Below are 25,886 nucleotides of genomic sequence, written 5' to 3' on the forward strand. Positions count from 1 at the left end.
CAAGTCTTTGGTTGTTTTGAACAAAGATGCAGAGAAAGTTGTCAAACGGTAGTTCAGGGGTCAACAAAGAAGCTGAGAGTGGAAATTTAGGCGCCCTGGGCGTACTGGGTAAAAAGAGTATCTAGGGACCAACAGGCGAGTCACGTGTGCATGAAACTCGACCTAAGGGGTGGGGAAGGGACGGGAACCCCCGCCCCCACCTTGGGGCGCTGCTCCCAACGCCCGTAAATACAGCTATCAACTCGACAGAACGCGTAGTCCATGTCCTGGCTTCCCGGCTCCACTGATCTGTGGCTCCACCGCTTCTTTCGAGGGCGCAGACGAGGTGAGACCCGTGGGCTGTGGAGCTGAAGCTCTGAGGCCCGCTGGGTTTGGCACGCAGGGAGGAACCCCGCGTGGATGCGATTTGGAATTGGGATCCTGGGTCTCAGGAGATCCGGAGTGTGGAAGCGCCGCGGAGACTCTGTGTTACTCCGGGTGTCAACAGCTGCGGGAGGCAAGTTTGTCGGGGACAGGTGAGCAGCTAGCGCAGCTCCATGTCTCCCAGCTACACTTGCAGGTCCCTGCGAAGTGTCCGTTACCTGAGTCTCTGGGCACATTGTTCCCTCTGTCCGACCCCTCCATTCACCCCCTCTTCTCTTCCACTCTGTTTAGAACCACGGTTGTCACTATAGGAAGGGACCTCGGGGATCCCTGATTCGAAAGCCCCATTTCACAGATGAGGGGCCGGACCACCCCCTAGAGAAGGGTCTCTTTCCCTTCGTCTTTCTTGTTTGCTCTTCCCCTGATCATTCCCTCTCGGCTCGCCCGGGTCTTGCTCCGGGTCCCCGCGTCAGATCGCCTCCCTTGTTGGCGGTGGCTACCGCGGCCCTGGCGGGCTCGGGTTTCGTCGTTCCCTCTGGTAAACACACCCGCCCGCCGGCCACCCCATCCGCCTCCTTATAAAGTCCGTCCTTATAAAGTCTGCAGGCACCGGACTTCCTGCCGGAGCCCGAGCCCCCTCCCCGGGACCGAGGGGTTGGCGCGTTCCCAGGCGCGCGGCGGGATGAGGGGCGCGCGGGGGCGCCACGGGGCCCGCCCAGGGTCTCCCTCCACGTGGCAGCCGTGGGATTGGCCCGGGAGACAGAGGGACACGAGCGCCGCCGGCTGTGTCAGGCGGGAGGAGGTTTTCTACCCCGGCTCTGGAGAGGAGGAGTAGAATGAAAGGCGTAACTAGAATAGAGGGTCTCGGGGTAGCCCCAGACTTCCCTTTCCGCCTCCTGCTCGCTTCTGAGAATCCGATCTGGCGCCAAGAGGCTGCTTAGCTGTGGGCCAGCGGTGGCTACAGAGCACGGTCTGCCCCTTGGTGACTTTGAGAGACTTCGGAAACTTGGGGAATTGTCTCCTGGAGCGGGATCGGGGCGCCCTGGCCCGGGTAGGCAAAGCCCGGCAGCGCGCCAGGAAGTTGCTTCGCTCAGACCAGACCTTTCTGGTTCCTGATAGCGCCCTGCGGGCCAGTGGCGCGTTCGCTCCTGGCACTGCCAGAGCGCGCGCGCGGAGCCAGTTCCGCAGCACCAGGCTCTATGGGGCCTCCATGAAGGCTCCACTTCGTGGGCTCCAGGGGTCTCAGGAGCCTCCATGATGGAGTACCCTTCCCAAGGGCCGCTAGGAAGCCCTTCTCTGAGCGCTCTGTTTCTCTGCAGAGTCTCGGCCACCATGGCTCCCACGCTGAAGCAGGCGTACCGCAGGCGCTGGTGGATGGCTTGCACCGCTGTAGTGGAGAACCTCTTCTTCTCCGCGGTGCTCCTGGGCTGGGGCTCTCTGCTGATCATGCTCAAGAAGGAAGGCTTCTATTCCAGCCTATGCCCAGGTATATCCGAGAAGGGTTTGGGATGGGAGGTGAAGACCGCGGGGGACGGTCGAAGGAGGAGGTAGGAAATTGGAAACCAAGGACAGGTGGTTAGACAGAGACAAAGGGACACAGCAGGGCTGCTCAAACTGGAACACTGGGCAGCTAGGAATTGGATAGCCTCACTTCATGATCTCTTCAGACTTTACTTGCCACTCTGTCAGGATTCTCTAATTCACTGGATGTCATTGTCCTACTAGGAATCCATCTCCTGAGACCGATTGCCAATGACAACCTTCTGTCTAGAGTAGCCTGTAGACTCTTAGAAGTTCTCCATCTACCTGGATAAGGAATTCTCAAATTAAACAGGTCTTTTTCTGTGTGCTAGCAAGCATTGAGCTACATCACTAATACATAGGGAGTTCTTAATGAGATGGAGCACAAGCACACAAACTGAAGTATGAATGTGGAGGCCCTTAGAGTTCCCAGTTCTACAAATCACCCCTTGGTACAAAGTTAACAAACGGCCTTATTTCCTCTAGAATGGATATTTGCGGAGTGTTTGTTTTAGTTTTCCACATCAAGCACCTTGGTCTTGTGTAAAGTGACCCCAACCTGGAGTGGGAATCCTAAACTCTTTGTGAACAGTAAGTGCAGCCAAAGGCCACCCTGTCTGCATCTGTCCATCCGGGACTGGTGGCTATTTCTCTTTTCTGGAGAGGAGAGTGCTGTGCTCAGTGAAGGAGCTATGTGGTATGCAGTTTCAAGTCTCTGCTGTCCCTTTTCCCACATCCATGTTGTGGAAAGAAGCCCAGCAGGGATTTGAATTCCACCTTCCATCTTACTGAACTATCGAGTCCCTTATGAATTGAATGTCCATTACCTAGGAACAAAGGTAACGTTTGTTCGTGGGATGGCCGTGGGATGACCGTGTCTCAACACACGTGTGATTGTCCTTCTGACTTCTCCTGGGTCCTCAGCTTAACCCGTTGCCATCCTCATGGCTTAGCCTGTGAGTGTGAGAGGATGGAAAACCATTTCCTGGAGGGTGGAGGTGAGGAGGTCTTGATATCTAGCCTTACTTGCAGCTCCGGCTGTACCATGGGCTGCCCCACCCCTGCCGAAGTTATCTCTAAGGAAGCAATGGGTTGCACCCAGCGATGGCACTCTGCCCAGGTGCCTGGCCCCAGTTACAGAGGGCTGGGCCTGGAGATGATAGAGTTAGCATGAGGCCTCGGAAGGCAGGGTGGACTCCTTGAGAAAGAGGTCTATGATAGAATGATGGGCTTGCGTTCCAGGATGGAACCAAGTGTGTCCTTAGGGACCCCCACCCACAGGAGACTCCAGTCCCTTTAAGCTTTCTCTGGGGCCTAGAGAACATTATTCCTTTGTTGTCTGATGGCCTTGGTGTCTACTATAACCCATCCAGTGGCTTCTTCCTGCCTTCTGCACCTGGAGGTAGTGAGTTTTCTCTAAGAATTCTTTTATTTTTTTTAAAAAATATTTATTTATTTATTTTATGTAAGCCTGCTGTAGCTGTCTTCAGACACTCCAGAAGAAGGCGTCAGATCTCAGTACGGATGGTTGTGAGCCACCATGTGGTTGCTGGGATTTGAACTCAGGACCTTCCAAAGAGCAGTCAGTACTCTTAACTGCTGAGCCATCTTTCCAGCCCCACTAAGAATTCTTTAGTGGGAATTAATTTACCTGCACATTTTGATGTTTGACAAATATATACACTCTAGTAATTATCACAACAGCCAATACTTACAACATTTCTACCACCCCTCCCCCCAAAAAAAACCTTTTAAGGGCCTGTGATATGTATAAATCTCTCATTTGTAACACACATTATAATAGCTTCTAGAATACTCAGTATTTCATAGTCATCACCACAAATTTCAGAACATATACTTTATCCCCAAAAGCAATGCTGTACCATTGTCACGTCAGCTCCCCAGCCTCTTTCCCATTCTCTCCCCATTCTAGGCAACCGCTTGTCTGCTTCCTGTCAGAGGCTGGCTGTGACAAGTACCAACTATACCTATTTGGAACATTTTCTATAAATGGAATTTTGTCTTTTGTGGCTGGTTTCTTTCACTTAGCATAATTTTTTTAGGTTCATCCTTGTTCCACATATAAGCCTTATTTATTTTTTTATAGCAGAGTAATTCTCTATCATGTGAACTGACTACATTTTCTTCATTAGTTAATGGGCATCTGGGTTATTAAGGATAATACTCCTGTGTTTATGTGTTTATTCTGGAATGGATTTGCTGGGTCATGAAGATAACTTTAATGTTTTCCAAAATGACTACCACATTTTAAATTTTTACCAGCAGAGCATGAGGGATTCCAGTTTCTCCACAACCTCAGCATTGGTTGTTGCTTGGCTTTTTAATTTGCATTTCCCTAATGGCTACTGAGGTTGAATGCTTTTTCATGTGTTTTTATTGGCATATTCTCTGGAATAACATTGAGTCAGCTACTTCTTCCGCTTTTAAGTTGTGTTATTTGCTTGTTTATTTATTTAGAGATTGGACCCCGGGCCTTACACTGCTAAGCAAATGTGCAGTCTGTCACTGAGCCTATGCCTAGGTCTTTCCTTTTCATTATTGAAGTATAAGGGTTCTTTAGCAGATCTAAGCCCTTTATGTAGTTTTCTTTCCTTCCTTTTTCTCTGGTGTGTATCCTTTTTTAATGATGATGAAACTTTATTTGCCTAATTTTTATTCTGCTACACTCTCCTGTTTAAGAAACTGTGGGCTAAATTTAAGGTCACAAAAATTTGCACCTGTGTTTTCTTAGTTTTGTGGTTTGGGCTTTTAAGTTTTGATCCTTGGTCTTACAAAGTACCGACTTGATGTTTTGAGTTACTTGACAGTCAGTGTGTGGTTGAATCTGGCTGTTTCTGATCACTAGTGGTGAACTAAGTGAACTCTTGTCCTTTTCCCCAGAACATATTTGGGCACTTTTGGAAAGGACATCAGTGCACAGCATCTCTTCCTGCCCCCTTGTTTAAGGGTCCCTGCAGGCTGATGGATGGATGGGATGGTGTTTTCTGTTCTGTCTTGCTCATGCTATTTGGTCACACGCAGCCCGTTCTGCTTCCTGCTGCCCCATTTGTCATGAGTCTTCCCTGACATTTCTGGGAGATGCAGTCTCCCAGCAAACTTGCTCTTCCTCTGGCTCTTCCATTCCTTCTGTCCCCTCTTCCATGATTCCTTCTGTCCCCTCTTCCGTGATGCCTTCTGCCTTAGGTCCAGGAGTTGTACAATAGATATATTGTTGGGGCTAGGGTACCAACCGGTACTTGTCCTCTGTGTTCTGAATAGTTGTAATTTTTTTTAATAGTCTCCATCTGGATAATTATTATTTTCCTGTCACAGAGCAATGCAAGTCTCAAATGATTTAACAAACAGTTGAAGAACTCAGCGAATGTAAAGATCCTTACTGAGGTTGACATTTGTATAGGCTTTGAGGCTCCTTGGTCACACTGTCTGTTTTCAGGGTCTCCCCACCATCTATACTCCGGGGTAAGACCTAATGAGGACTATTAATCAAAATGTAATCAGGGCCATTTCAGTTTGTAACACACTTAACAAAATAACAGAAGAATGCTAACAGTTGTTAAATATTTACTATTTGTTAGGTCTTTAGATCTCATTGTAAATCTGTGATGTCAGTATTATTATAATCCCATTTTGGGGGACAGAAAACTGGTACTAGGAGATGTGGTGTGCCTACAGTCACCCAGCTGGTAAGGAGAGCCAGGACTGCTACTGAGGCTCACCATGTCTCCTTCACAAGTGCAAAGCTGTGGGCTCCATCCCCATATCCTCCTCTGTGAGGAGAGCACAAAAGTGACCATAGAACTTTGTTACTAAGCCTCATGGGAAAAGTTCAAGTGACCCAACCATTAGCGGCTGAAGATTGCTCTGGAGCAGTCAGCTGTCTTCGATTCTGTCTTTGGTATGAAGAAACACCATAACCAAGGCAGCTTATAGAAGAAAGCGTTTAACTGGGGACTTGCTTATAGTATAAGAGGGTGAATCCATGACCATCACGGCAGGAAGTGGCAGCAGGCAGGCAGGCATGGCGCTGGAGCATTAGCTGAGAGCTTACATGTGATCCACAAGTAGGAGGCAGAGCGAGAAAACTGGGTCTTCCACAGGCTTTTGAAACCTCAAGGCCGGCTCCCAGTGACCCACCTCCTAATCCTTCCTAAGTAGTTCTACCAACCTGGAATGAAATATTCAAATACCATTCTCTTTTTGTTGTTGTTGTTGTTGTTGTTTTGTTTTTTGTTGTTTGTTTTTTAAGACAGGGTTTCTCTGGCTGTCCTGGAACTCACTCTGTAGACCAGGCTGGCCTTGAACTCAGAAATCCTCAGAAATATGCTGCCTTTGCCTCCCAAGTGCTGGGATTAAAGGCCTGCGCCACCACTGCCCAGCTTCAGATACCATTCTCATGCAAACTACCACATTTCATCCCCTGGTCCTCATAGGCTTATAGTCACATCATAATACAAAATACATTTAGCCCAACTTCCAAAGTCCCCATAGTCAATAACAGTCTCAACACTTAAAAGTCTCTTTGGAGATTTGGCAATCTCTTAACTGTAACCTCTGTAAAAATCAAAAATCAAATTACGTAATTCAACATACAATGGCACAGAATATATATTACCATTCTAAAGATGGGAAAGAAGCATGCTGAGGAGATACTAGATCAAAGCAAGAAACGGAGCAGGGCAAACTCCAATCCTGCTACTTCCTGTCAGTTGTCAAAGGCTCCTCAGATCTCCCACTCCTTCCAACTTCGTTGACTGCAACACACCTCTCTCTCTTGGGCTTGTTCCGCAGCCTGTTAGTGGCGCTCCTGGTCAGACATTCCACGGCTCATCCAATGTCTTAGGGTTGCCAGTGCAATCCAGACTTCACCTTCAGAGCTCCATGAAATGGTCTCTCTGGGCCTCCATGGAGAGACTCTTGCCACACACCTAGTCTCAGTGGCTTTCCTTAATGGAAGAGGAAGATTCCATAGTCTCTTCACAATTATTATTCTTTAACTACAAGGTTAAAGCTGCCCAGTTCTGTTGTCTGGTGGGGCTGGAATCTGGGTCCCTCCTGGAATTACAAAGTTTGCATAAACTTTGACTCTCTGCTTTTTAGGTATCCAGCCCCTCAGGTCTTCCCCTTCACAGGTTGCAGGATTGGCTGGGTAGGGTCTCACTCTGCAGAGACCATTTTTTTTTTCCATTTAGCATCAGGCCTTTCTTTAAATTTCTTATCTCAGAGCACAGGACTTGGCTCCACCATTACCTTCCCTCGGGCCATTGACAAGACCTTACCAGCTAGAACTTTGTCCTAAGGTATTTTGGTGGTATGACCTTGTCACCATAGGAAAGTATCATGAGAAAGCAAACATGGATTAGGAGACAAACCACATCACTTAACGTTTGCTCTGCATGTATGGGACTCAGGTGTTTCAGGTCACTGTCCTCATTTCAAAGGTCGGGTAAGTCTTTAGAGAATTTTAGCAGCATACCTAGTGAAGCCAAGATTTGACTAGAGATGCATGCTTGGGTTTTTTTTTTTTTTTTTTTTTTTGAGAAAGGGTTTCTCTGTATAGCCCTGGCTGTCCTGGAACTCACTCTGTAGACCAGGCTGGTGTCAAACTCAGAAATCCTCCTGCCTCTGCCTCCCAAGTGCTGGGATTAAAGGTGTGTGCCATCACTGCCCAGCCTAGACATGCTTAACAGTGATCTAGTCTACACGGTTTCCTAGACAGGATCATCTGCAAGCCACCTTGTAATTTCTCATTTCTCAGTGCCATAGTTAAAAGTTTAAAGAGTGATGCAGCCTTGGGTTTGATGCTGTGTATACACAGGTGTCTATTTATATTCCTAAGAAATACATATATACTCCCATGTTTCTAATGCACAAATAAATAATAATTGAAACCTCGGAAGTCATTTCATATACTATCTAACCCCACTTTGATGCCCATGTAGTGTGTGTGGCCAACTGTAATGTACCTAAGGTCATCCAGCTCGTAAGGAGCAGACAAGGGCTGGAGTACAGTGTTAGTTATCTGCTTTTTCTTGATTCTTTTTTTTTTAAAGATTTACTTGTTTGTTTTATGTAAGTACACTGTGGCTGTCTTCAGACACACCAGAAAAGGGCACTGGATTCCATTACAGATGGTTGTGAGCCACCATATGGTTGCTGGGAATTGAACTCAGGACCTCTGGAAGAGGAGTCAGTGTTCTTACCCACTGAGCCATCTCTCCAACCCCCTTTCCTTTATTCTTAACCTAGCAGCTGAGTACATTCCCACTTACTGAGTACATTCTCTTCCCCCCCCATGTCCCATGTCTGTGGAAATGGGGCAGTTGGATCCCAAAGACTCACTTTGCTGTGACTGCCATGGATGGAGATCCTTTAACCAGCCACTCAGGGTGATCAGGCTTTAGGAGCTAGCTCATATTGAACTTACAAGAAGTTGATTGATTACGTATATGAGTAGACCTTGAGTGGCCATTAGCAATCCACTGGGCTGGATTCTGTACCAGAGCACACATATTTGCTGACATAGAATATACTTGGGGAAGTTTTCAAGCTGGCCTGTAGGACAGCTAGGATGGGTGGTGTGGTGACTCTCTGCTAGCTTTGAAGATTCTTCTGAGTTTGAATTGGAGCCCGCTGTAGGTTGCTGGGTGGCTGAGTGCTCTTGCTTCTGGGAACCTCATCATCTGTGATCGAGACCGCTGTATTAACTCTTTAGGGTTGTTGTAAGGATTAAGTGAGATTTTGCTTGAACAACCTGGCACAAAGCAGTATTAGCTGCAAGCTAGTGGAATTACTTTGGAGGGAGCTTGTCATTGGATTATGAAAGACTTAGGGGCACAGACAATGCCTAACTCAGGGGCTACAAATGCAACTGTCCTACAAGGGCAGGCAGATGATGATAGATGGGGTAAGCAGAGCAGGGTTAAGCTAGCCAGCGTCTGGGAGCTGTGAGATAGACCTAAGCCTGTTCAGGAAGGACAGCCCTGGCAAAAGAAGAGGCCACCTTCAGTAGGAACAGCTAAATCTTCCTGACTTTCCCTGCCTCGCGTCTCATTCTCCTTCTCTTTCTTGTCTGTTGCTCAGGTTTGATTGGCCCAGAACTCCATTGCTCAGTGGCTCTTCCCTCAGCCTCCTGAGTAGCTGGTACTGTGGCTGCACACCACCGTGCCCAGCTGAGAGCCCAAACTGTCACTGAACCGGAAGACTGGACTTTTACTTAAAGTGACACTCAACCCCACTTGCTGCCAGTCCAGCACAACAGGGACAGGGAGAGAATTAGTGGTGGCCTTTCGTCTGACTTGTCTTTCTGTTTCCTCCACACAAAGCTGGCACACAGCAAGTGTCTCGTAATCAAGGTATAGAATAAACCCATGTGGACAAACCCAGTGGCGAAATGGCCGGTGATCATGAAGATAGTTAAGAAAGAGGATTAGCTTGCCCCTCAAAGGCTGAGTGGTCTAACCCCCTCCTGCTTCCTCCAGGTGCCTTAGCCTTTTCCCTAGCCTGGTCTTCCCTAGCCTAGCCTTTCCCTAGTAGTTGGTACTGCCCAGGGCAGTTCTTTTTTGGTAGCCTGCTTTTACAGACGTGCTTGCTCTTTATGCTCTTTCTTATGTTAACACGCAGATCTCATTGCCTTGTGCTACCTGTAGTTTCCTTTGGCATTTTAAGGCTACTTAAAGTCAGGGGTCAATAACCACCCTGTTTTCCAGCACCCAGGCATAATCATATCCTTCCATTCTCTGTACAGAACTCACTACGATGGTAGTTTTAGTTAATGATTCTCTGTCTGTCTCTCTGTCTCTGTCACTTTCTCTCAAGGAAGAGTCTCATGCTCAGCTCAGGCAGGCCTGGAACTCACTATGTAGCTCAGGCTGATCTCAAGGCAGTCCCGAGTTAGCCTCTCGAGGGCTGGGAATTCATGCATGAGTCATTCTAAGCAGTTCACCTCACCCTTTCAATTAGCATCCATCGTTTCCCCATCATGAGCCTTTGCAAAGCTTCTAGTCTTAGGATACTATCTTGTGGGTCTGGGCTCAACCTCACTGTCGACTATTTCAAGAGGTCTGGAATGTGCCTCAGCCCTTTCCCCTGGGCCAGGAACTCTGCAGAACTTTCTTCACTGTCTCCAGCTGAGGCTGCTCGGTCTCTGCCCTTGTTAGCAGAGGAGGAGCCTGAGGCACAGAGGAAGAGTTTCCCTGGTCAAGGCTAGTCAGGTGGGCAATGGGAATCAAGACCCTGCGTGGCCTGTCTCCCAGGCCCTGTTTTCCACTACCCAGAAACAATTTGGAGGCAGCTACCTCATAGCTCAGTACACAGAGTTAAGTAAAGTGACCTTCTGTCCCCTTTACCTTGTTACAACTCCCAAGTTCACAGCTGAGCTTGGGCCCTGGAAGGCAGCACATTGGTGTCTTCGTGTGGGGGATGGGATGTTTTATTAATGGACTCTTGGGGCTTGTCCTGACTTACAGGGTCTGTACAGAACAGGGCCTGGGACATAGCTAAATGCTAAATAAATAATACAAGCTGTTAGTATCAGAATGTCACTTACTGAGAAGGCTTCCTCTACTTTCTATGTGTGTTCTTATCACACACGTTAAAGAACCAGTCACTGATTTAGGGTGCTCCCCTCTGGTGCTCCCCAGTGACTATTAGAACTTGGTACATATGATGATGTCCACTTTCTCAGCTGAGTTAGCTGAGGCCTCAGAATGAGAATGTAAATGATCTTTATGCCTATTATTTTATCTGTATAATTTCCATGATAATCTTTAATTTTAACATGTTTTCTATATATTTCTTCAATTTAATCAGCAATATTTTCCATGTAAATCTTCAAGCTTATCAGAAAATGTTTATAATTCCACTTTTAATCAACGTAGGAATACTTTTATGCCCACCATTATTATATCTATATAAAATTTTCCACAACAGTCTTCAATTCTAACATGTTTTTCTACATTTTTCTACAATTTTATCAGAAATATTTTCCATGTAAATCTTCAATTCTATCATAAAATGTTTCTATTTAATATTTCAATTAATTTAGCAATGTTTTACATGTCTGCCACTTTACTCTTTAATTTTCCATGAAAATTGTCAATTTTAACACGTTTATCTGAAATATTTTCCATGTAAATCTTTAATTTTATCATAAAGTGTTTTTACTTCCCTTTTCAATAAAAAAAAAAGCCGAGATGCTGAAAGAAAAAAAAAAAAGGAATGTATACGAGTCTCCTAGGGCCAGATGCTATTGACTGTCATTCATGAGTTCTTTCCCTACCCCAGACAGAATATATTACTTCCAGGGACACCTGGTTGGTCATGCCAGAGGCCTGGGTTGGACAGCAGGACCTCTGGGCCATGCTTCCTGATTCTGTAGCCTGTGCTGAGCCCTCCCTTCCTCCCTCCCTCCCTTCCTCCCTCCCTTTCCCTCCTCAGCTGAGAACAGGACCAATATCACCCAAGATGAGCAGCATCAGTGGACGAGCTGTGACCAGCAGGAAAAGATGCTCAACCTGGGGTTCACCATCGGCTCCTTCCTGCTGAGTGCTACCACACTGCCTCTGGGGATTCTCATGGACCGCTTCGGGCCCAGGCCCCTGCGCCTGGTGGGCAGGTGAGGTGGCTGGACTTTGGGGAGATACAGGGCCAGGAAGGTGATGCAGAGGAGAGGGGAAAAAATCGTGCCCCATTTTTCTGTGTCCTTCAGTGCCTGCTTTGCCGCATCCTGCACTCTCATGGCCTTGGCCTCCCGGGACACTGAAGGTAAGCCTGCCCTGGTGCGCCTTCTCTAGAATGGGCATGGGCACGATGAAGGTGGACGCTGACCCCGGTTCCTGCCTGTGGACTCCCACGACTCCACAAGTGTCCTCATCTGCCTTCCTTTCTCTCCCCAGTTTTGTCTCCGTTGATATTCCTGGCACTGTCCTTGAATGGGTTTGCTGGCATCTGCCTAACGTTTACCTCACTTACTGTGAGTATTACCGATGTGCCCTGGCAACCATCCAGACACCTGGGAGTGGGCGGGGTTAGAAATGAGCGGGAGGGGGCTGAAGAGATGATGGCTCAGCACTGAAGAACATTTGCTGTTCTTCCGGAGGGAGGGCCAGATTGGGTTGTCAGTCCCTCAGCCCTACAGCTCACAGCTGCCTATAACTCAAGCACTAGAGAAACTAACGCCCTCTCCTGGCATCCGAGGGGACAGCGTACCCGGCACACCCAGACGCACTCGTACACATAAATCAAACCGACTTTAGAATGCCGCGGAAGGATGGCGAGTGTCTCAGACCAAGCTTGTGTGTGAGACTACGCGGGTGGGAACTAAGGGTAGGCATGGAGCTCTGCGTGGGTGAGACTTTGTGTGTGTACTGAGCCTGTTGTGTCAGTTGAGATCTGTTCCCGCACTGAGCCTACAGTACAAACAGGACCTATGTCCTCACCTTCCAGAAGCTTCCATATGGGGCACTAGGGAGGGGTGGAACAGACAACCCAATAAGCACGCAAACTAATAAATCATGTCAGCAGTCGTAAATACTGGGAAGAGAACTCAACGGGGAAACATGGTCCTGAGGCCAAGGAGCAGCTGAGCCGTGGGGACCTTTGCCACGTTATAGGGGAGTGTGTGTTAAAGGGCTCGGATGAAAACGCAACTGGGCAGTTGTACTGTGTGAGTTTGCCAACAGTTGACTGTCTTCGACCTGCAAAACTAACTCTTTCATGTGGCTCAACCTATTACGTCTCTGTGTGTTTGCTTTACTGTATATGTTTATGTATGTCTGTGGGTCTAAGGGTTAAAAATTTAGCAGGGTGGGGGTGGGGTAGGAAATTTCCTGTTGGCTTTTTTTTTTTTTTTTTTTTTTGGTTGTTTATCTCCGATGCGGCCAAACTGGGTGTTTTGGCTGGATTTTCTCATCCCAGCAGCTGCTTAAACTGCAGCTGGGGACATTTCACAACTTTCAAGGAAGCTGATCCCCCTCTGATCCACCCCTCTGTGCAGCAACCCTTTCCCCACTGTGCAAATTGGCTCAGGTCTCTAAATCTCTTCTGGGGCTGGAACAGGAGGCTTGACCTGGACCCTGCCCTGGGTTGTAGAGGGGATTGGAGGGCCAGCCAGTTTGTGCTCCTCAGCAGTCGTCGCCTTGGTAATATCCAGCCAATGGTGGAGCCTGATGCCTGCCCCGCCCCGCCCCACCACTTGTTGGCCCTGCCCCTGCTGACAAGCCTAACCGAGAGCCTTTTGCTATTGCAGACCGCCTGTGGCTCTGACTACTGCTAATATGCTACCTCCTTGGTCACCCTTGGTTAGCTCCCGGCAGTGCCAGGAGGCTTAGGCAGACCCTTGGGGTACAGGGATCCTTTCCTGGTGGCCTCGACAGTGCACATAACAGATAGAGGGCACTAGGAAACCTTGCTCTAATGGGAGCCTCTTTGGTCTCCGGACTGTTCCCTTGGGGTCAGCGACAGCTCCCTTCTCTGTTTAAATGCTATTAAATGTTATTTGAGGTCTGTTGACTGAGCCTCTGTTCTGGTGGAGAGTTTTTAGTTCCTGTATGACATCTAAGGTCCTATCCTATGGCATCTCCTAACACTGGAAGGCAGTGGGATTAAGGGAGGACTTTGCCTTTCCGTTCCCTGAGGGCCTGGCTCACTATTAGTGAGCACAATAATTGATCAATGAATTCATTGCTGGTCGGCGTTCTGGGCCTGCTTTGCGAGTCAGAGCCACCCCAGCTTCATTCTTACCTTCCTGCTCTTTCCCATGATTCATCCTGGTTCAGCAGAACCTGTGGGCTATGGTATTTGGGCCCCAGAGAGGATTAAAGGTCACCTTTGTTTTAGAGGGTTATCCACAGCCTCAGCTTTGATGGGGCCAGCAGGAAGTCTTTAAGGCTGTGACCTTGAGTGTTTTTCTTTTCTTCACAGCTTTAGTTTTCTCATTTTGGAAATGAGTTGGACTACATCTGTATTTTTTATTTATATTATACGTATGTGTGTTTTGTCTGCATGTATGTCAGTGTATCGGGTGAACGCCTGTTACCCTGCAGAAAAGGCTGTCAGATCCCCAGGATCTGGAGTTATAAACAGTCTGAGGAACTGTGTGGGTGCTGGGCACTGAGCCTCTGTGAGCTCCCCTGTCCCTAGATCAGGGTTTCTTAACACCTGCTCCAGCAGATTATCTAGAGCTGTCACCGAATAAAAGGGGTTCCATGAACAAAACCTGGGCAGCCAGCCCTGGCGCGAGACAAAGTTAAGATTTCTCTCTTAAGTATATTTCTGGAACGCTGTTAGTTGCCCAAGCGTGTTAGGGTAAGATAGAGCCATCAGAATGAAAACATCTCCCAATGGGTTTTACCGTGGGACTTTTCTGTGGGTCTCCTGGGACCTCCATTCCTGGAGTCGGACTTTGAGAAAGGCCTCCGAGCCTTCATAGAGAGCTAAGAGAGGGGAGCCGGGGTGCTATTAACGCATCATCACCAGCTGGCTCATAGGAGTTGTTCTTCTCTCTCAGCTGCCCAACATGTTTGGGAATTTGCGGTCCACTTTCATGGCCCTCATGATTGGTTCCTATGCGTCTTCTGCAATCACATTCCCTGGAATCAAGGTATGGCACCTGTCATAAGGCTGGGGAAGGCTAGGGAAGGCTGGGGAAGGCTGGGTTGTCTTCTCCCCTCTCTGTTGTGTGTGCGTAGCTCAGTTGGGATCATCCAAGCTTCTGGAAGCAGAGGTTGATGTGGGCTTTTAGTCGCCTGCTCTCTATCTTCTTTTTCTTTTTTCTTTTCTTTTTTCTTTCCTTTCCTTTCCTTTCCTTTCCTTTTCTTTTCTTTACCTCTCTCTCTCTCTCTCTCTCTCTCTCTCTCTCTCTCTCTCTCTCTCTCTCTCTCTTTTTGAGACAAGGTTCCTCTGGTTAGCTATGGCTGTTGTGGAACTCACTTTGTAGACGAGGGTGACCTCAAACTCATAGAGATCCACCTGCCTCTGCCTCCCAAGTGCTGGGATTAAAGGCGTGTACCCCACACGTGCCCCCTCCCAACTCCACCTTATTTTCTTAGTTTCTCACCAAATAAGAAGCTTGTGGTTTTAGCTGGACTCGCAGACCAGTAAGCCCACTGGGACCCGCTTGTTTCCACACCACAGCCCATCCAGGGGCCAGGCGTGTGCTGTCACACCCCACCTTTGCTTAGGTGATGAGGATCCGAACTTTACCCTCTGACCCAATTCCCTACTCCCCTGTGCTGTCCTTTTGCTTTGCCACAGGAATTGGATGGGGCAGGGGAAGTGGTGGTGTTAAGTCCGGAAGGCCAGATATTTCCACTAAATCACCCTACTGGAGAGGCTGGGTAACTTAATCTAAGGGTACAAAGCAAGAGTATGCCATAGTAGAGCTAGGTCAGGCCAGCCTGGTGGGCCTGGGAGAGGAAGGACTGAGCTTTAAACCTGGGGTGGGCTAGAGGGCTTGTCCTCTCCCTCCATCAAGTGATCCAAAGCACTCTGTCCACTGACCATGCCACGTTCTCCAGAGCTGACCTTGGGCAGTTTGTTGCTTTCGTGGGCATTTTTGCTTATCTCCTTGTGACCTTGAGAAGTCCGAGGTTATCCCACATGCTTAAGGGGTGCTGTCTATAGATGCTCCGTCTTACCTCCAGAAGGAAAGAGCCCAAGTCCCAAGTTCCTGGAAGAGGTGGGGGTCCTTCCCACCCAGAACTCTCAGCAGGAGGCAGTTAGGGAGGACAGTTGGGGACAGTTCTCTTATCAGAAGGGCTGGTACATTTGCATAAGAGCCCAGGCAATTCGGAACCTATTTGTTCTGGGATTAGAATCTTGCCAGATTACCCCTCCTCCCTGCCGAGTGTGTACCTGTGTGCTCTTGGGAACCTTGAGATAAGGCTTCTTGGGTTGGATTTGCCTCTCCATGAGGAAATGTGCTAGCCAGGGGAAGGGTAAGCTCAGTGCATTAATTTCCTTTGATATGATATGAAGTAACATTTGTGTGTGTGTGTGTGTGTGTGTGAATAATTTTTACGGAATCATGGGCAAAAATTGGTATTCCTTTCCAAGGCAGTAGTTGAGGGTCCCTAGGCTTGTTGAGGGAGGGCAGGCGCCTTCAGTACTTTTAAAGAATGGCCCCACACTCCTTTAATGGGGCTTGGGGGAAGGAAAGGAAAGGCAGGCATTCTGGGCCTGACTTTTAATTTCTGGCTTTAGTTTCCCCACCTTCAAACTGGGTATAAGGAGCAGGATGCAAGAGACCTTGGAGGCTCTAGTCTGCCTTTGTGGGGCCTGGGCAAGCTGGCTTCCTTCATGACCTGTCCTTCCCTAACAGCTGATCTACGATGCTGGAGTCTCCTTCATGGTCATCATGTTCACATGGTCTGGCCTGGCCTGTCTTATCTTTCTGAACTGTGCCCTCAACTGGCCTGCAGAAGCCTTTCCTGCCCCTGAGGAAGTTGACTACACGTGAGAGGCTGGGAGAGGAGGTTTGGAGTGTGAAGCGGATCTCTGACCCCTGACCCCTGACCTTTGCTGTAGAGGGTTGAGGCCAGGACTAGGATGATGTGATTGACAGAATTGGCTTTGCCTTTAGACCAGGAATTGGAATTCAGTTTTACAAATGGCCTCAGATTCCCAGCTCTGCTTTTGCACCCAAGCCACCTGTTTGCAGATGTTTTTTTAACTAGTAGAGCTAGCACATAATAGGTGGTCAACAAATACTTTTTACTATTAATGGTAATAATCTCTTTGGGCTTTGGAGGAGAAGGTCAGAATAGGAGACCCCACCACAACCCCTGAAATAGTGGTAAAGGTTACAGGGACCCAAAGAAGAGGCTGCCAAGAAACTTAGCATACTGTTTTGGGGGAGGGGGAGGCAATTTGGTTGCCAGCTTTCCCCAGCCCCTTTTCAGTTCAGCAGCAGCTGGAGGCGGCACTGCACAGCCTAGCACATACGTATGGTAATGGTCAACTAGCTGGCATTTACTGAGTAACTACTGTAGGCCACCCACTGTGCTTACCGGCAGATAGCTGTATGATATAGATGCTGTTACCAGCTCTGCCAATGGCAAAGAGACTAGATAAAGGTCCTAGCACTAAAGAGGTGAGGTGAAGTTTGGAGGGGACCGGGTGGAGCCAGTGTCTGCAGTTATGGCCCCTCTCTCATGAGAGTAGACCAAGAGAAAAACCTCATCTGCCCTTCATTTACCGGGTATCTATATAGGCGGCTGCCTAAGTGAGGCTCTGACCAAGAGACGTGGGGGCAGCAATAGGGAGTGTATGACGTCAGGGCCAGATAAAGGGGTGCTCAGGACCCTTGGGCAGGCTGGGATGGCGCCTAGAGTTTGATATTAGACTGCACAGCTAGTTCTCTCATGCTCTGGTCTGACTGTTGCCAGGAAGAAGATCAAACTCATTGGGTTAGCCTTGGACCACAAGGTCACAGGTGACCGCTTCTACACCCATGTAACCATCGTGGGTCAGCGGCTGAGTCAGAAGACCCCCAGTCTGGAGGAGGGGGCTGACGCCTTTATTTCACCCCCAGATATCCCTGGTACCTCAGAAAAGACTCCTGAAAGTGAGTGTCTTGTCGGGTTTCTAACCGTGGTAGGGCAGGGAGGATGCAATGTCACCCCTCCTTGGTTTTTGTAATACACTCTATTGGTGTTGTGGATGGGGAAATCAAAGCTCATAGGGAAGTTCAGATTCAGGGGTACCCTGCTGGATCCTCTGGATGAGGGTGGGAGGGCCTTCCAGGCACAGGGCAGATCTCCTGAGCCACGAGGCAGCTGGGTCTTTGCCCCTAACCCACCTGGAACCAATTTCCCTGCCTATTGCATCAGGCACTGCCAAGTCAGAGAGAGAGCTTGCAATCAGGGTCTTCCAATATCTGGCATACTCACACCCCCTGCTGGCCACAGGAGGAGGTGCTCAAAGCTGAAGTTCATTTCCAAAGATACCTCAGCTCTCTCTCTGGGCCTCAGCTACAGGATTGGGGATGGAGCATGGGCTCTGGAGTGAGAAAGTGAGAGATTGAGACCTGCTTTCCATTGAATGACATTGTCACTGGTCCTCACCCTTGCTTTCCTCATCTCTTAAATGATCATCCAACAGGGAGGGTAGTTACGAGGGCCGCCTGACTCATTGGGCAGGAGAGCTCTTCACGTGGTACTCAATGGGTCCAGCCGTAATAGTAATTATCCCCACTGCCCATCCTTACAGGAGGATGCTTAAGAGTGGGAGCGTGAGCCAGGCTCCATTCAGGCAAATCATGTATTTGTCTGAGCAGCAGTTTCCTCACTGTGGGAAAGCTTATCTCAAAATAAAATAAAATTTTTCAAAAAGGTTATTGCGAAATTGATTTGCTGAAAATAAAGCTCATCAGGTATGTGTTTCGTAGCAATTACTTCATAAATATTGCTAATATATGAACACTGGAAACATTTGAGGTCACTCGAAAATGTGCTTTGGAGGCTGCTAGAGAGCTTGGCAGGAGCTTAGTGTATAGTGTACCAGAAGATTTTTGTCTCTGACGAGTCCTGTTCCTCTCTAGAGTCACACAGCATCTTAGTTACACTAGTTCCATATAAGCTGAACATTGGAAGGTCTGGGGACTTGACCACCCACCCGATGTCTCCTCAGAGTCTGTCCCTTTTCGCAAGAGCCTCTGCTCCCCCATCTTCCTGTGGAGCCTCGTCACCATGGGCATGACCCAACTCCGGGTCATCTTCTACATGGGTGCCATGAACAAGATCCTGGAGTTCCTTGTGACTGGTGGCAAGGAATGTGGTAAGGCTCCCTGGAACCCCTGTGCAGGGCTGGCAGCGTGGTGTGTGTGCAGCTCGGCTCAGAGGAGCACCACGCTGCGGGTCTGCTTACCACGGCTCCTCTACCCACAGAGACCAATGAGCAGAAACAGAAGGTGGAAGAGACAGGTAGGGAGATGAAGGCGGAGCCTGGCCTGTACTCACCCTGATATGTCCCGTTCCTTGGGTGGGACTCATTCTCCTAGTCCTGGGGTCCTGGGAATTTGGGTCTGAGGGAGGCTGTGTGAGCACAGTCTTCCTCTGCTGGAGGCGGGTCGCAGTGTCCGCCTGGTGTCTGCTGGCATCCTGACCACACGTCTCTTCTTGCCCAGTTGAGTTCTACTCTTCCATCTTTGGAGTCATGCAGCTGCTCTGTCTTATCACCTGCCCCCTCATTGGCTACATCATGGACTGGCGCATCAAGGACTGTGTGGATGCTCCAACGGAGGGCACCCTGAATGACAGTGCTTCCTACGGAGATGCCAGGTGACCCAGGGGGATGGTGCTAACAGGGGCCCAGACAACACTTTCCATTTCCTCCTCCTTTGTGCATAGAGCGTCTTAGTTCAGTCTTCTGAGAGGTCTGAGAAAGCAAGGCCCTTCCCTGTTTTACAGGTGGGGAAGCAGACTAGCGAAGGCATGGCCTGTTTGGTATAAAAAAATGCCTATAAGCCAGGTGGTGGTGGCGCACGCCTGTAATCCCAGCACTCTGGGAGGCAGAGGCAGGAGGATTTCTGAGTTCGAGGCCAGCCTGGTCTACAGAGTGAGTTCCAGGACAGCCAGGGCTATACAGAGAAACCCTGTCTCGAAAAAACCAAATCCAAAAAAAAAAAAATAAAAAAAAAATGCCTATAATCGAGGGCTGGGCATGCGCTAGGCACTTTGCACAATTTTGAATCCCACAGCATCTCCACGAGGTGAGTTCATGATGGTCCTCCATTGACAGACCTGAGGAAGCTGAGAACTGGATTGTACCACTAAAAATAACCCGCCGAGGGCGCACAGCAAGCTCCCGTGTCAGTGCTATGAAGCATACACGCCAAAGCTTGCTGGGCTTGGGGACATGTGTCTGTTTTCTAAGCAGGGGTCTGAGGCAGGAGGTTGCTATGAGCTAGGGGCCAGCCTGGGCTACATGGTAGTACTAGGCCTACTTTGGCTACAGAATGAGACCCAGACATTTTCAAAGAAAGGCTAGGGAAAAGAGGCTGCTTTATTAGCTATCTGTAGCTGTGGAATGCATTGCCATGTTCCCAAATCACAAATCTTCACCCTTACACGTTTCTGCTAAGGACATGGAGTCTGGGGATACCTCGGCTGGATGTTTCCAATCTGGGGTTTCTCATAAGGTTTTGTTCTAGCTTCCTACCATAGCTCTGCCATCCAAAATGCTGCCTGGATTGGATAACTGCTTCCAGGTTTGCTCGTGGGACTGAGCATGAAGTGGCCCGTATTAGGATTACTTTTGATACGGCTGATGACTTCCGGACAGAAACAGCTCTGAGGGGGGAGAGGTGAAGGGAGAAGCGATTGTGTCTTCTGTAATGAAGTCTTAGCAGTAACCTACTATCACTTCTACCATGGCCTATGCTCACACAGAGTGAGCCAGGGGTAGTAGAGGATGGCCTGGGGTTATCCTGGGCATCTTGTGCTTACACAGAGTGAACCAGGGGTAGTAGAGGATGGCCTGGGGTTATCCTGGGCATCTTGTGCTTACATAGAGTGAGCCAGGGGTAATAGAGGATGGCCTGGGGTTATCCTGGGCATCTTGTGCTTACACAGAGTGAGCCTGGTGGAGTAGAGGATGGCCTGGGGTTATCCTGGGCATCTTTTGGGCTGAAGACTGAAGTTAGATTGAACTCAAGGATCTTGACAATTTTGCCCGGTTGTAAATCCATTTGCCCTGAGAATGTGGGAAGGGTGATTGGGAGGAAAGGTATCTCAGGGTAGACCCAGTGGCTTTCTTTTGTTCTCTGGACCCCAGCCTTCTACTCTTGACGGTCAAAGCCCATTTACAGAGCCCATCTGACAGGACAGATGGGCAGCCTGAGCTCACCCCAGCCTGATGTATTTTTTCCTGGGCTGGCCCCAGAGCTCTTGGTCATGCCAAAAGGGGGGATTTCTGGGCAGTCATGCCAAGCTGTGCCCAGACTGGCGTCTGCTTTTGTTCAGGCTGCTGGGGGCAGTTGGTATGAGGAATCCTGACTTCAGTGTGCATGAGACACGCTTGGGACACTTGCTAAACTGATTCCTGGGCCTCCAGACAGTCGGTATTCTGGGGATAGGTCTGTAGATTTAGACCTCAAGTTCCCCCTCAAGTGGGTGCTTGTCTAGATAGATGAGGGAGCCACACTTAAAGAGAAATGGTTTTCCTTTTTTGCAGGTGAGTATGAATGCGTGTATGTGCGTGAACATGCACACATGTGTGTAGAGGGCAGAGGACAACCTTGACTGTTGTTCCTCAGGTATCGTTTATGGTTTTCAGTTTGAAATAGTTTCTCTCACTGACATGGACCCCGTTGGCTAGATTGGCTGGCCAGTGAGATCTAGGGATCCACCTCTCTGTACCTCCCCAGCTCTGAGTTCACAAGGACATACCGCTTTTAGATACAGTCTAGCACTCATTAGGTGGGCCAAGCTAGCCTTGAATTGCTAGGATTAAAGATGTGCACCACGCCGTTTAGCAATACCTAGAAAAAAAATATGACATTTAGTGGTTAGACTCAGATTTTCACATTTGCAAGACTAGTGCTTCACTAAGTCATCTCTCTCGATGGAGAAATGGTTTTCTGCCTTTGATACTTACCTAACTACAGGCATACCAGCAGGGGGTGGGGCCAGGCTAGTACCAACTAGCTTCCAGGGAGTTCTAGGCAGCAGCTACTGACCACCTGTTCTTTTTCAGAGATGGGGCTGTCCCCAAGTTCACCAGACCACGCTACCGCAAGATTCAAAAGCTCACCAATGCCATCAATGCCTTCACCCTGACCAACATTCTGCTTGTGGGTTTTGGCATCACCTGCCTCATCAAGAACTTACACCTGCAGGTACCTCCTTTCCTCCACCCCTCTCCATATCTAGGACTTCCCCCTAGGAACGCTCTGCCAGTGCCTGCGTACTCTAGAAACATGGTTCTGTTCCGTGCGTTTCCTAGGTTCTCTAGGAGGCATGCCCAGTAGATCATGTCGTGAGGGTTGGATCAGGGTAGAGCTGTGTAGATAGCACAGCAAGGCCGGGTCCCTCCTCTTTCTGCCTTGACCTTTCTGACCCTCTTCTCCCTCTCTGTCTTGGATTTCAGTTGGTGGCCTTTGTCCTGCACACCATAGTTCGTGGTTTCTTTCACTCGGCCTGCGGAGGTCTCTACGCTGCAGTGTGAGTCGCACGGACCAAGTTGCCTTCCAGAGCTTTGCCTGCGTAGTTAGGGATGCTTAGCCAGAGCAGAAAGGGACGCAGTGTTCTGAAGCGACATTGCTCCTGGCCTCCCCTGGGGATTGACTTGTCAGAGGGGGTGTGGTCACGGAAGCTGCCAGTTCATATCTCCTGGCAGGAGCTCAGTGACGCAGGTTGTCCACGCCCTGCACAGAGATGCCAACGTTAGGATGCCTTTCCTAAAGAAAATGGGAGTCAGCCGGGCGGTGGTGGTGCACGCCTTTAATCCTAGCACTTGGGAGGCAGAGGCAGGCGGATTTCTGAGTTTGAGGCCAGCCTGATCTACAGAGTGAGTTCCAGGACAGCCAGGACTATACAGAGAAACCCTGCCTCGAAAAAACCAAAAAAAAAAAAAAAAAAGGAGTGTCCTCTGATGAATTTTTGGGCCCTGGGGCTAGATTTGGCCTCTCGCCCCCACACCTGTCTTGTAGAGATTGCTTGTAGTGTCCCAGTGAACAACCGTGGTTCCCTTCTCCCTCCCTTCCAACTGTAAGGCACAGTTGAGAGACCTCTCTGCGTGGATTCCATCCTGCAGCTTCCCCTCATGGGAAGGCTCTGGGTTCACAGTTGGCTAATGCTTCCTGGAGCCATCGCAGCAGAGGGCAGCCCCTCTCCTGCACTGTCCCAGCTATGCCTTTCAGTCACCTTTGGTGTCTTTTGTCTGAACACTCATAGCCACAGTATCTGTAACCTTTTTGACTCTATCTTTTACGCCCACACCCCACACCCCCATCTTGTTTCTCAACCTCACCTGCCTATGTCCCACTCCAACCTAGTGTCATCGCGAGTGTGGGTCACTGAAAATCTGTATCACCTCTAGTAACCTGGTGTCCTGCTCCCTCTGTGAGACAGGATTTCTCTGTGTAGTCCTGGCTGTCCTGGAATTCACTCTGTAGACCAGGCTGGCTTTGAACTTAGACATCTGCCTGCCTCTGCCTCCCAAGTGTCAAGATTCAATTCATGCACCTCTATGCCCACCTGCCTACTCTCCTTTTAACATGGGCTGAATCACAAGTTATCTAGCTGTCCTTTTGGCATGACCACCCCTGGCCACCTCATCTCCATTTGTAAGACCCTGGTCTCCATGCAGTTCTCCACTTCTCTGTGACAAGGACCACACAGGCAGTAGGTGACTGAACCCTACCTTTGAGGGCAGGGACCAAAGGCTACACACAGATTCTGAATTCTTCAAGGAACAATCATCCTGGCCAACACAGGGATGTCTGGGGAGGGAGCGGGATGGGTGCTGGGCAGCCTCTGACTCTTGGATGTCCTTCTGGATAGGTTCCCGTCCAATCATTTTGGGACGTTGACAGGGCTTCAGTCCCTCATCAGTGCCCTGTTTGCTCTGCTCCAGCAGCTACTCTTCATGGCCATGGTGGGACCCCTGCATGGAGATCCCTTCTGGGTGAGAGCTGATTGAACATGGGGCCCAGGGGACACTTTTCCTAGTACTGGGGGAGGGGGAGGGGTTGGTTTGTGCTAGAACCCCTCCTTGAATCTCACCCAGGAGGTGCCTTGGAGATGCCTAATCTGGGTCTGTCAGGCTGACTGTTCATCAGAATCCTTCCCAGAGTGTTAAAAACCACACGTTTCAGATCAGTCTCTCTCCTGATCTGGTTCCAACAGTCTGCTTGTATCCTATTTTATTAAATGTTAGCATGTGTGTGGTGATTGTGCATGACTGTATCCATGCTTGTGTGTGTGTGTGTGTGTGTGCGCACGCATGTGTGTGTGTGAGGAGGTCCATGGTCAACATTGTAACATTTCTTGATTGTTCTCCACCTTATTCCCTAAGGCAGGGCCTTTTAATTGAACTAAGAGCTCAACAGTGAATAGTCTAGTTAAGCAGTTTTTTCCAGACAACTGGAATTACAGGTGGTCTACCACTCCTACACAGAATTAAATGCTTTTGGGGACCTGGACTCTGGTCCTCATGCATGTGCTGAAGGAGCTTTTCCCACTGATTTGTTTGAATACAGTCCCAAACTAGCCTGGTCGTGGTCCCTGGAATTGCATCCAGGTACCTCTGGTCCCCTTCCCATTGACTTGATGGAGGTAACCTCTCTCAGGATTCCTCCCCACCTGACTGGGATGTGCAGTGGCAGCTTACCTGCTCCTGCCTCAGGTACCACTGTTATCATCAAGTTCCTTCCCTGCAGAACTCTCACGTCAAGGTTGAGTATCCCACAAGCAGAATTAATGACACTTCACTGTGACATCTTACCCTCTCCGCAGCTTGCTGAGCAGTTGCTGTGGTGACCATGCTGGCTTGTCCTTCTCTCAGTCTTTGCCACAGTTGACCTGTGAAAGAGGCACCCAGAGCCGAGACGTTTTGCCCAAAGTCGCACATGAATCATGGAGTAGGCTGTGATTCTCAGAAGCTCATGAAGGTCATGGGCCTGGGCATGAAACCCTATGTGCTCCAGGCTGGCTCTGGGTCCTTTGACCATGACAAAGAGTCTCTTCTTGTCATGCTACTGGGATCATAATGGCTGGCGTGAGCCTGCCTTCAGGGGCATAGGTTTCTCCACTCATGAGAGTGTTGCATTGTGGGGCCTTCCTGTTAATTCCTAGACTTCTCTCAGCCACTTTGCCAGATTGTTGACCATCTAACGTGCTGATGGGACAGTCAACACACCTGCTAGGTCTGACCCTATTTCTTCTGGTACTGGACCTGGAGGGCAGATGGCTACCTCCTCTTCCATGTTGGGAGTCTCAGGCAGGTCCCTGAAGAGGATGTGTCCAGCCAGTAATGATTTGGCTTTCTTTGCTTTTCTTTCCATGTTCTAAAGGTGAATCTGGGCCTCCTGATTCTCTCGCTCCTGGGATTTCTCCTACCTTCCTACCTCTACTACTACCGGTCTCGTCTGCAGAGAGAGTATGCTGCCAGTTTGCCAGACCCACAGAAGGTGCTCAATGCTTCAAAGGTGACTACATAAATTCCTGAGGCCAAGAGACTTGGAGGACAGGCAGTCAAGGCCTGAGAAAGCGAAGGGAATGGCCTGTGGCTTTCTACCTGCGTCGTGTGCATAAAGCCAGGGACTGTGGATTTATAAATACTAAGAGTTCTATTTTTGTAGAGACTTGCAAAACGGGAAACAAACAGAACAAAACCCCCAAACCAAAAACAGCCCTTAAAAAATTCCCCCAAACAAGCTGTCCGTCAACTGAAGACAGTGCTTATTCAATGGTATTGGGCCATCTTCTCAGAAAGGAGCGTGGGGCTGCCCTTTCTTCACACTCGGCCAAGGAGCTTCTGTGGAGCTGCCTTCTGAAAACTCGTGGGATCAGTGAGCAGAGCACACTAGGATCCCAGCTGCCTAGTGTGCACACATACATGTTGTGCACATGCATGTGACATCTGTTCCTGTGGGGAGGGACAGCGGGGCTGGCTGTATCCATGATAGGGTGTCTGGGCTGGAGGGCAGGTTCCCTCCCTGGTGCTGTTTCTTACAGGTTTTAGAGGAAATAAAAAGGGAAATGAAATCTGGCTGGTGTGTATCCATGACTGGAGGGGTGGGTTGTTGTCTCTCAGAACTCTATCCCTCTGCCTCACCCAGGCTTGGCTGGGCCTTTAAGAAAGATGCTCAGGGGGCTGGAGTGAGGTTCAGTGGTTAGAGCACTGGTTGCTTCTTCAGAGGACCTGATTTCAATTTCCAGGATCCATGGCAGCTCACACACCAGTAATCAAAGTGAGTTCCAGGATAGCCAGGGCTACATGGAGAAACCCTGTTGTGAAAAACAAAAACAAAAACAGAAACA

At 49.2% G+C, this 25,886-nt stretch overlaps 1 protein-coding gene across 4 annotated transcripts; it reads left to right on the top strand.

The window, feature by feature from the left end:
* Positions 1-202: 202 nt before the first annotated feature.
* Positions 203-25,614, top strand: Slc43a1 (solute carrier family 43 member 1). 4 transcript variants are annotated; one of them, XM_052182837.1, is made up of 15 exons: positions 213-325; positions 1,683-1,849; positions 11,341-11,518; positions 11,612-11,667; positions 11,799-11,875; positions 14,411-14,503; positions 16,223-16,356; positions 17,289-17,467; positions 18,532-18,678; positions 18,789-18,824; positions 19,028-19,181; positions 21,598-21,739; positions 21,991-22,064; positions 23,406-23,529; positions 24,917-25,614. In XM_052182837.1, exons 2-15 carry the CDS (start codon positions 1,696-1,698, stop codon positions 25,061-25,063), a joined length of 1,695 nt encoding a protein of 564 aa, XP_052038797.1. In that variant the 5' UTR covers positions 213-325; positions 1,683-1,695; the 3' UTR covers positions 25,064-25,614. The 4 variants fall into 4 exon arrangements, with proteins under 4 accessions (XP_052038799.1, XP_052038797.1, XP_052038796.1 ...); XM_052182836.1 differs by having other exon boundaries at positions 242-515; XM_052182838.1 differs by lacking the exon at positions 213-325 and adding an exon at positions 1,136-1,414.
* Positions 25,615-25,886: the final 272 nt, after the last annotated feature.

Source organism: Apodemus sylvaticus, chromosome 5 (genome assembly GCF_947179515.1).
Source record: "Apodemus sylvaticus chromosome 5, mApoSyl1.1, whole genome shotgun sequence".
In the NCBI taxonomy this organism is placed as follows: domain Eukaryota; kingdom Metazoa; phylum Chordata; class Mammalia; order Rodentia; family Muridae; genus Apodemus; species Apodemus sylvaticus.

Excerpts from the sequence above, each read along its gene's own strand:
- Slc43a1 (XM_052182836.1), top strand. The coding sequence starts at position 400 with ATGCGATTTGGAATTGGGATCCTGGGTCTCAGGAGATCCGGAGTGTGG. Across the intron at positions 19,182-21,597 it reads GCTTCCTACGGAGATGCCAG|AGATGGGGCTGTCCCCAAGT; the intron begins GTGACCCAGGGG and ends GTTCTTTTTCAG. Across the intron at positions 21,740-21,990 it reads TCAAGAACTTACACCTGCAG|TTGGTGGCCTTTGTCCTGCA; the intron begins GTACCTCCTTTC and ends CTTGGATTTCAG.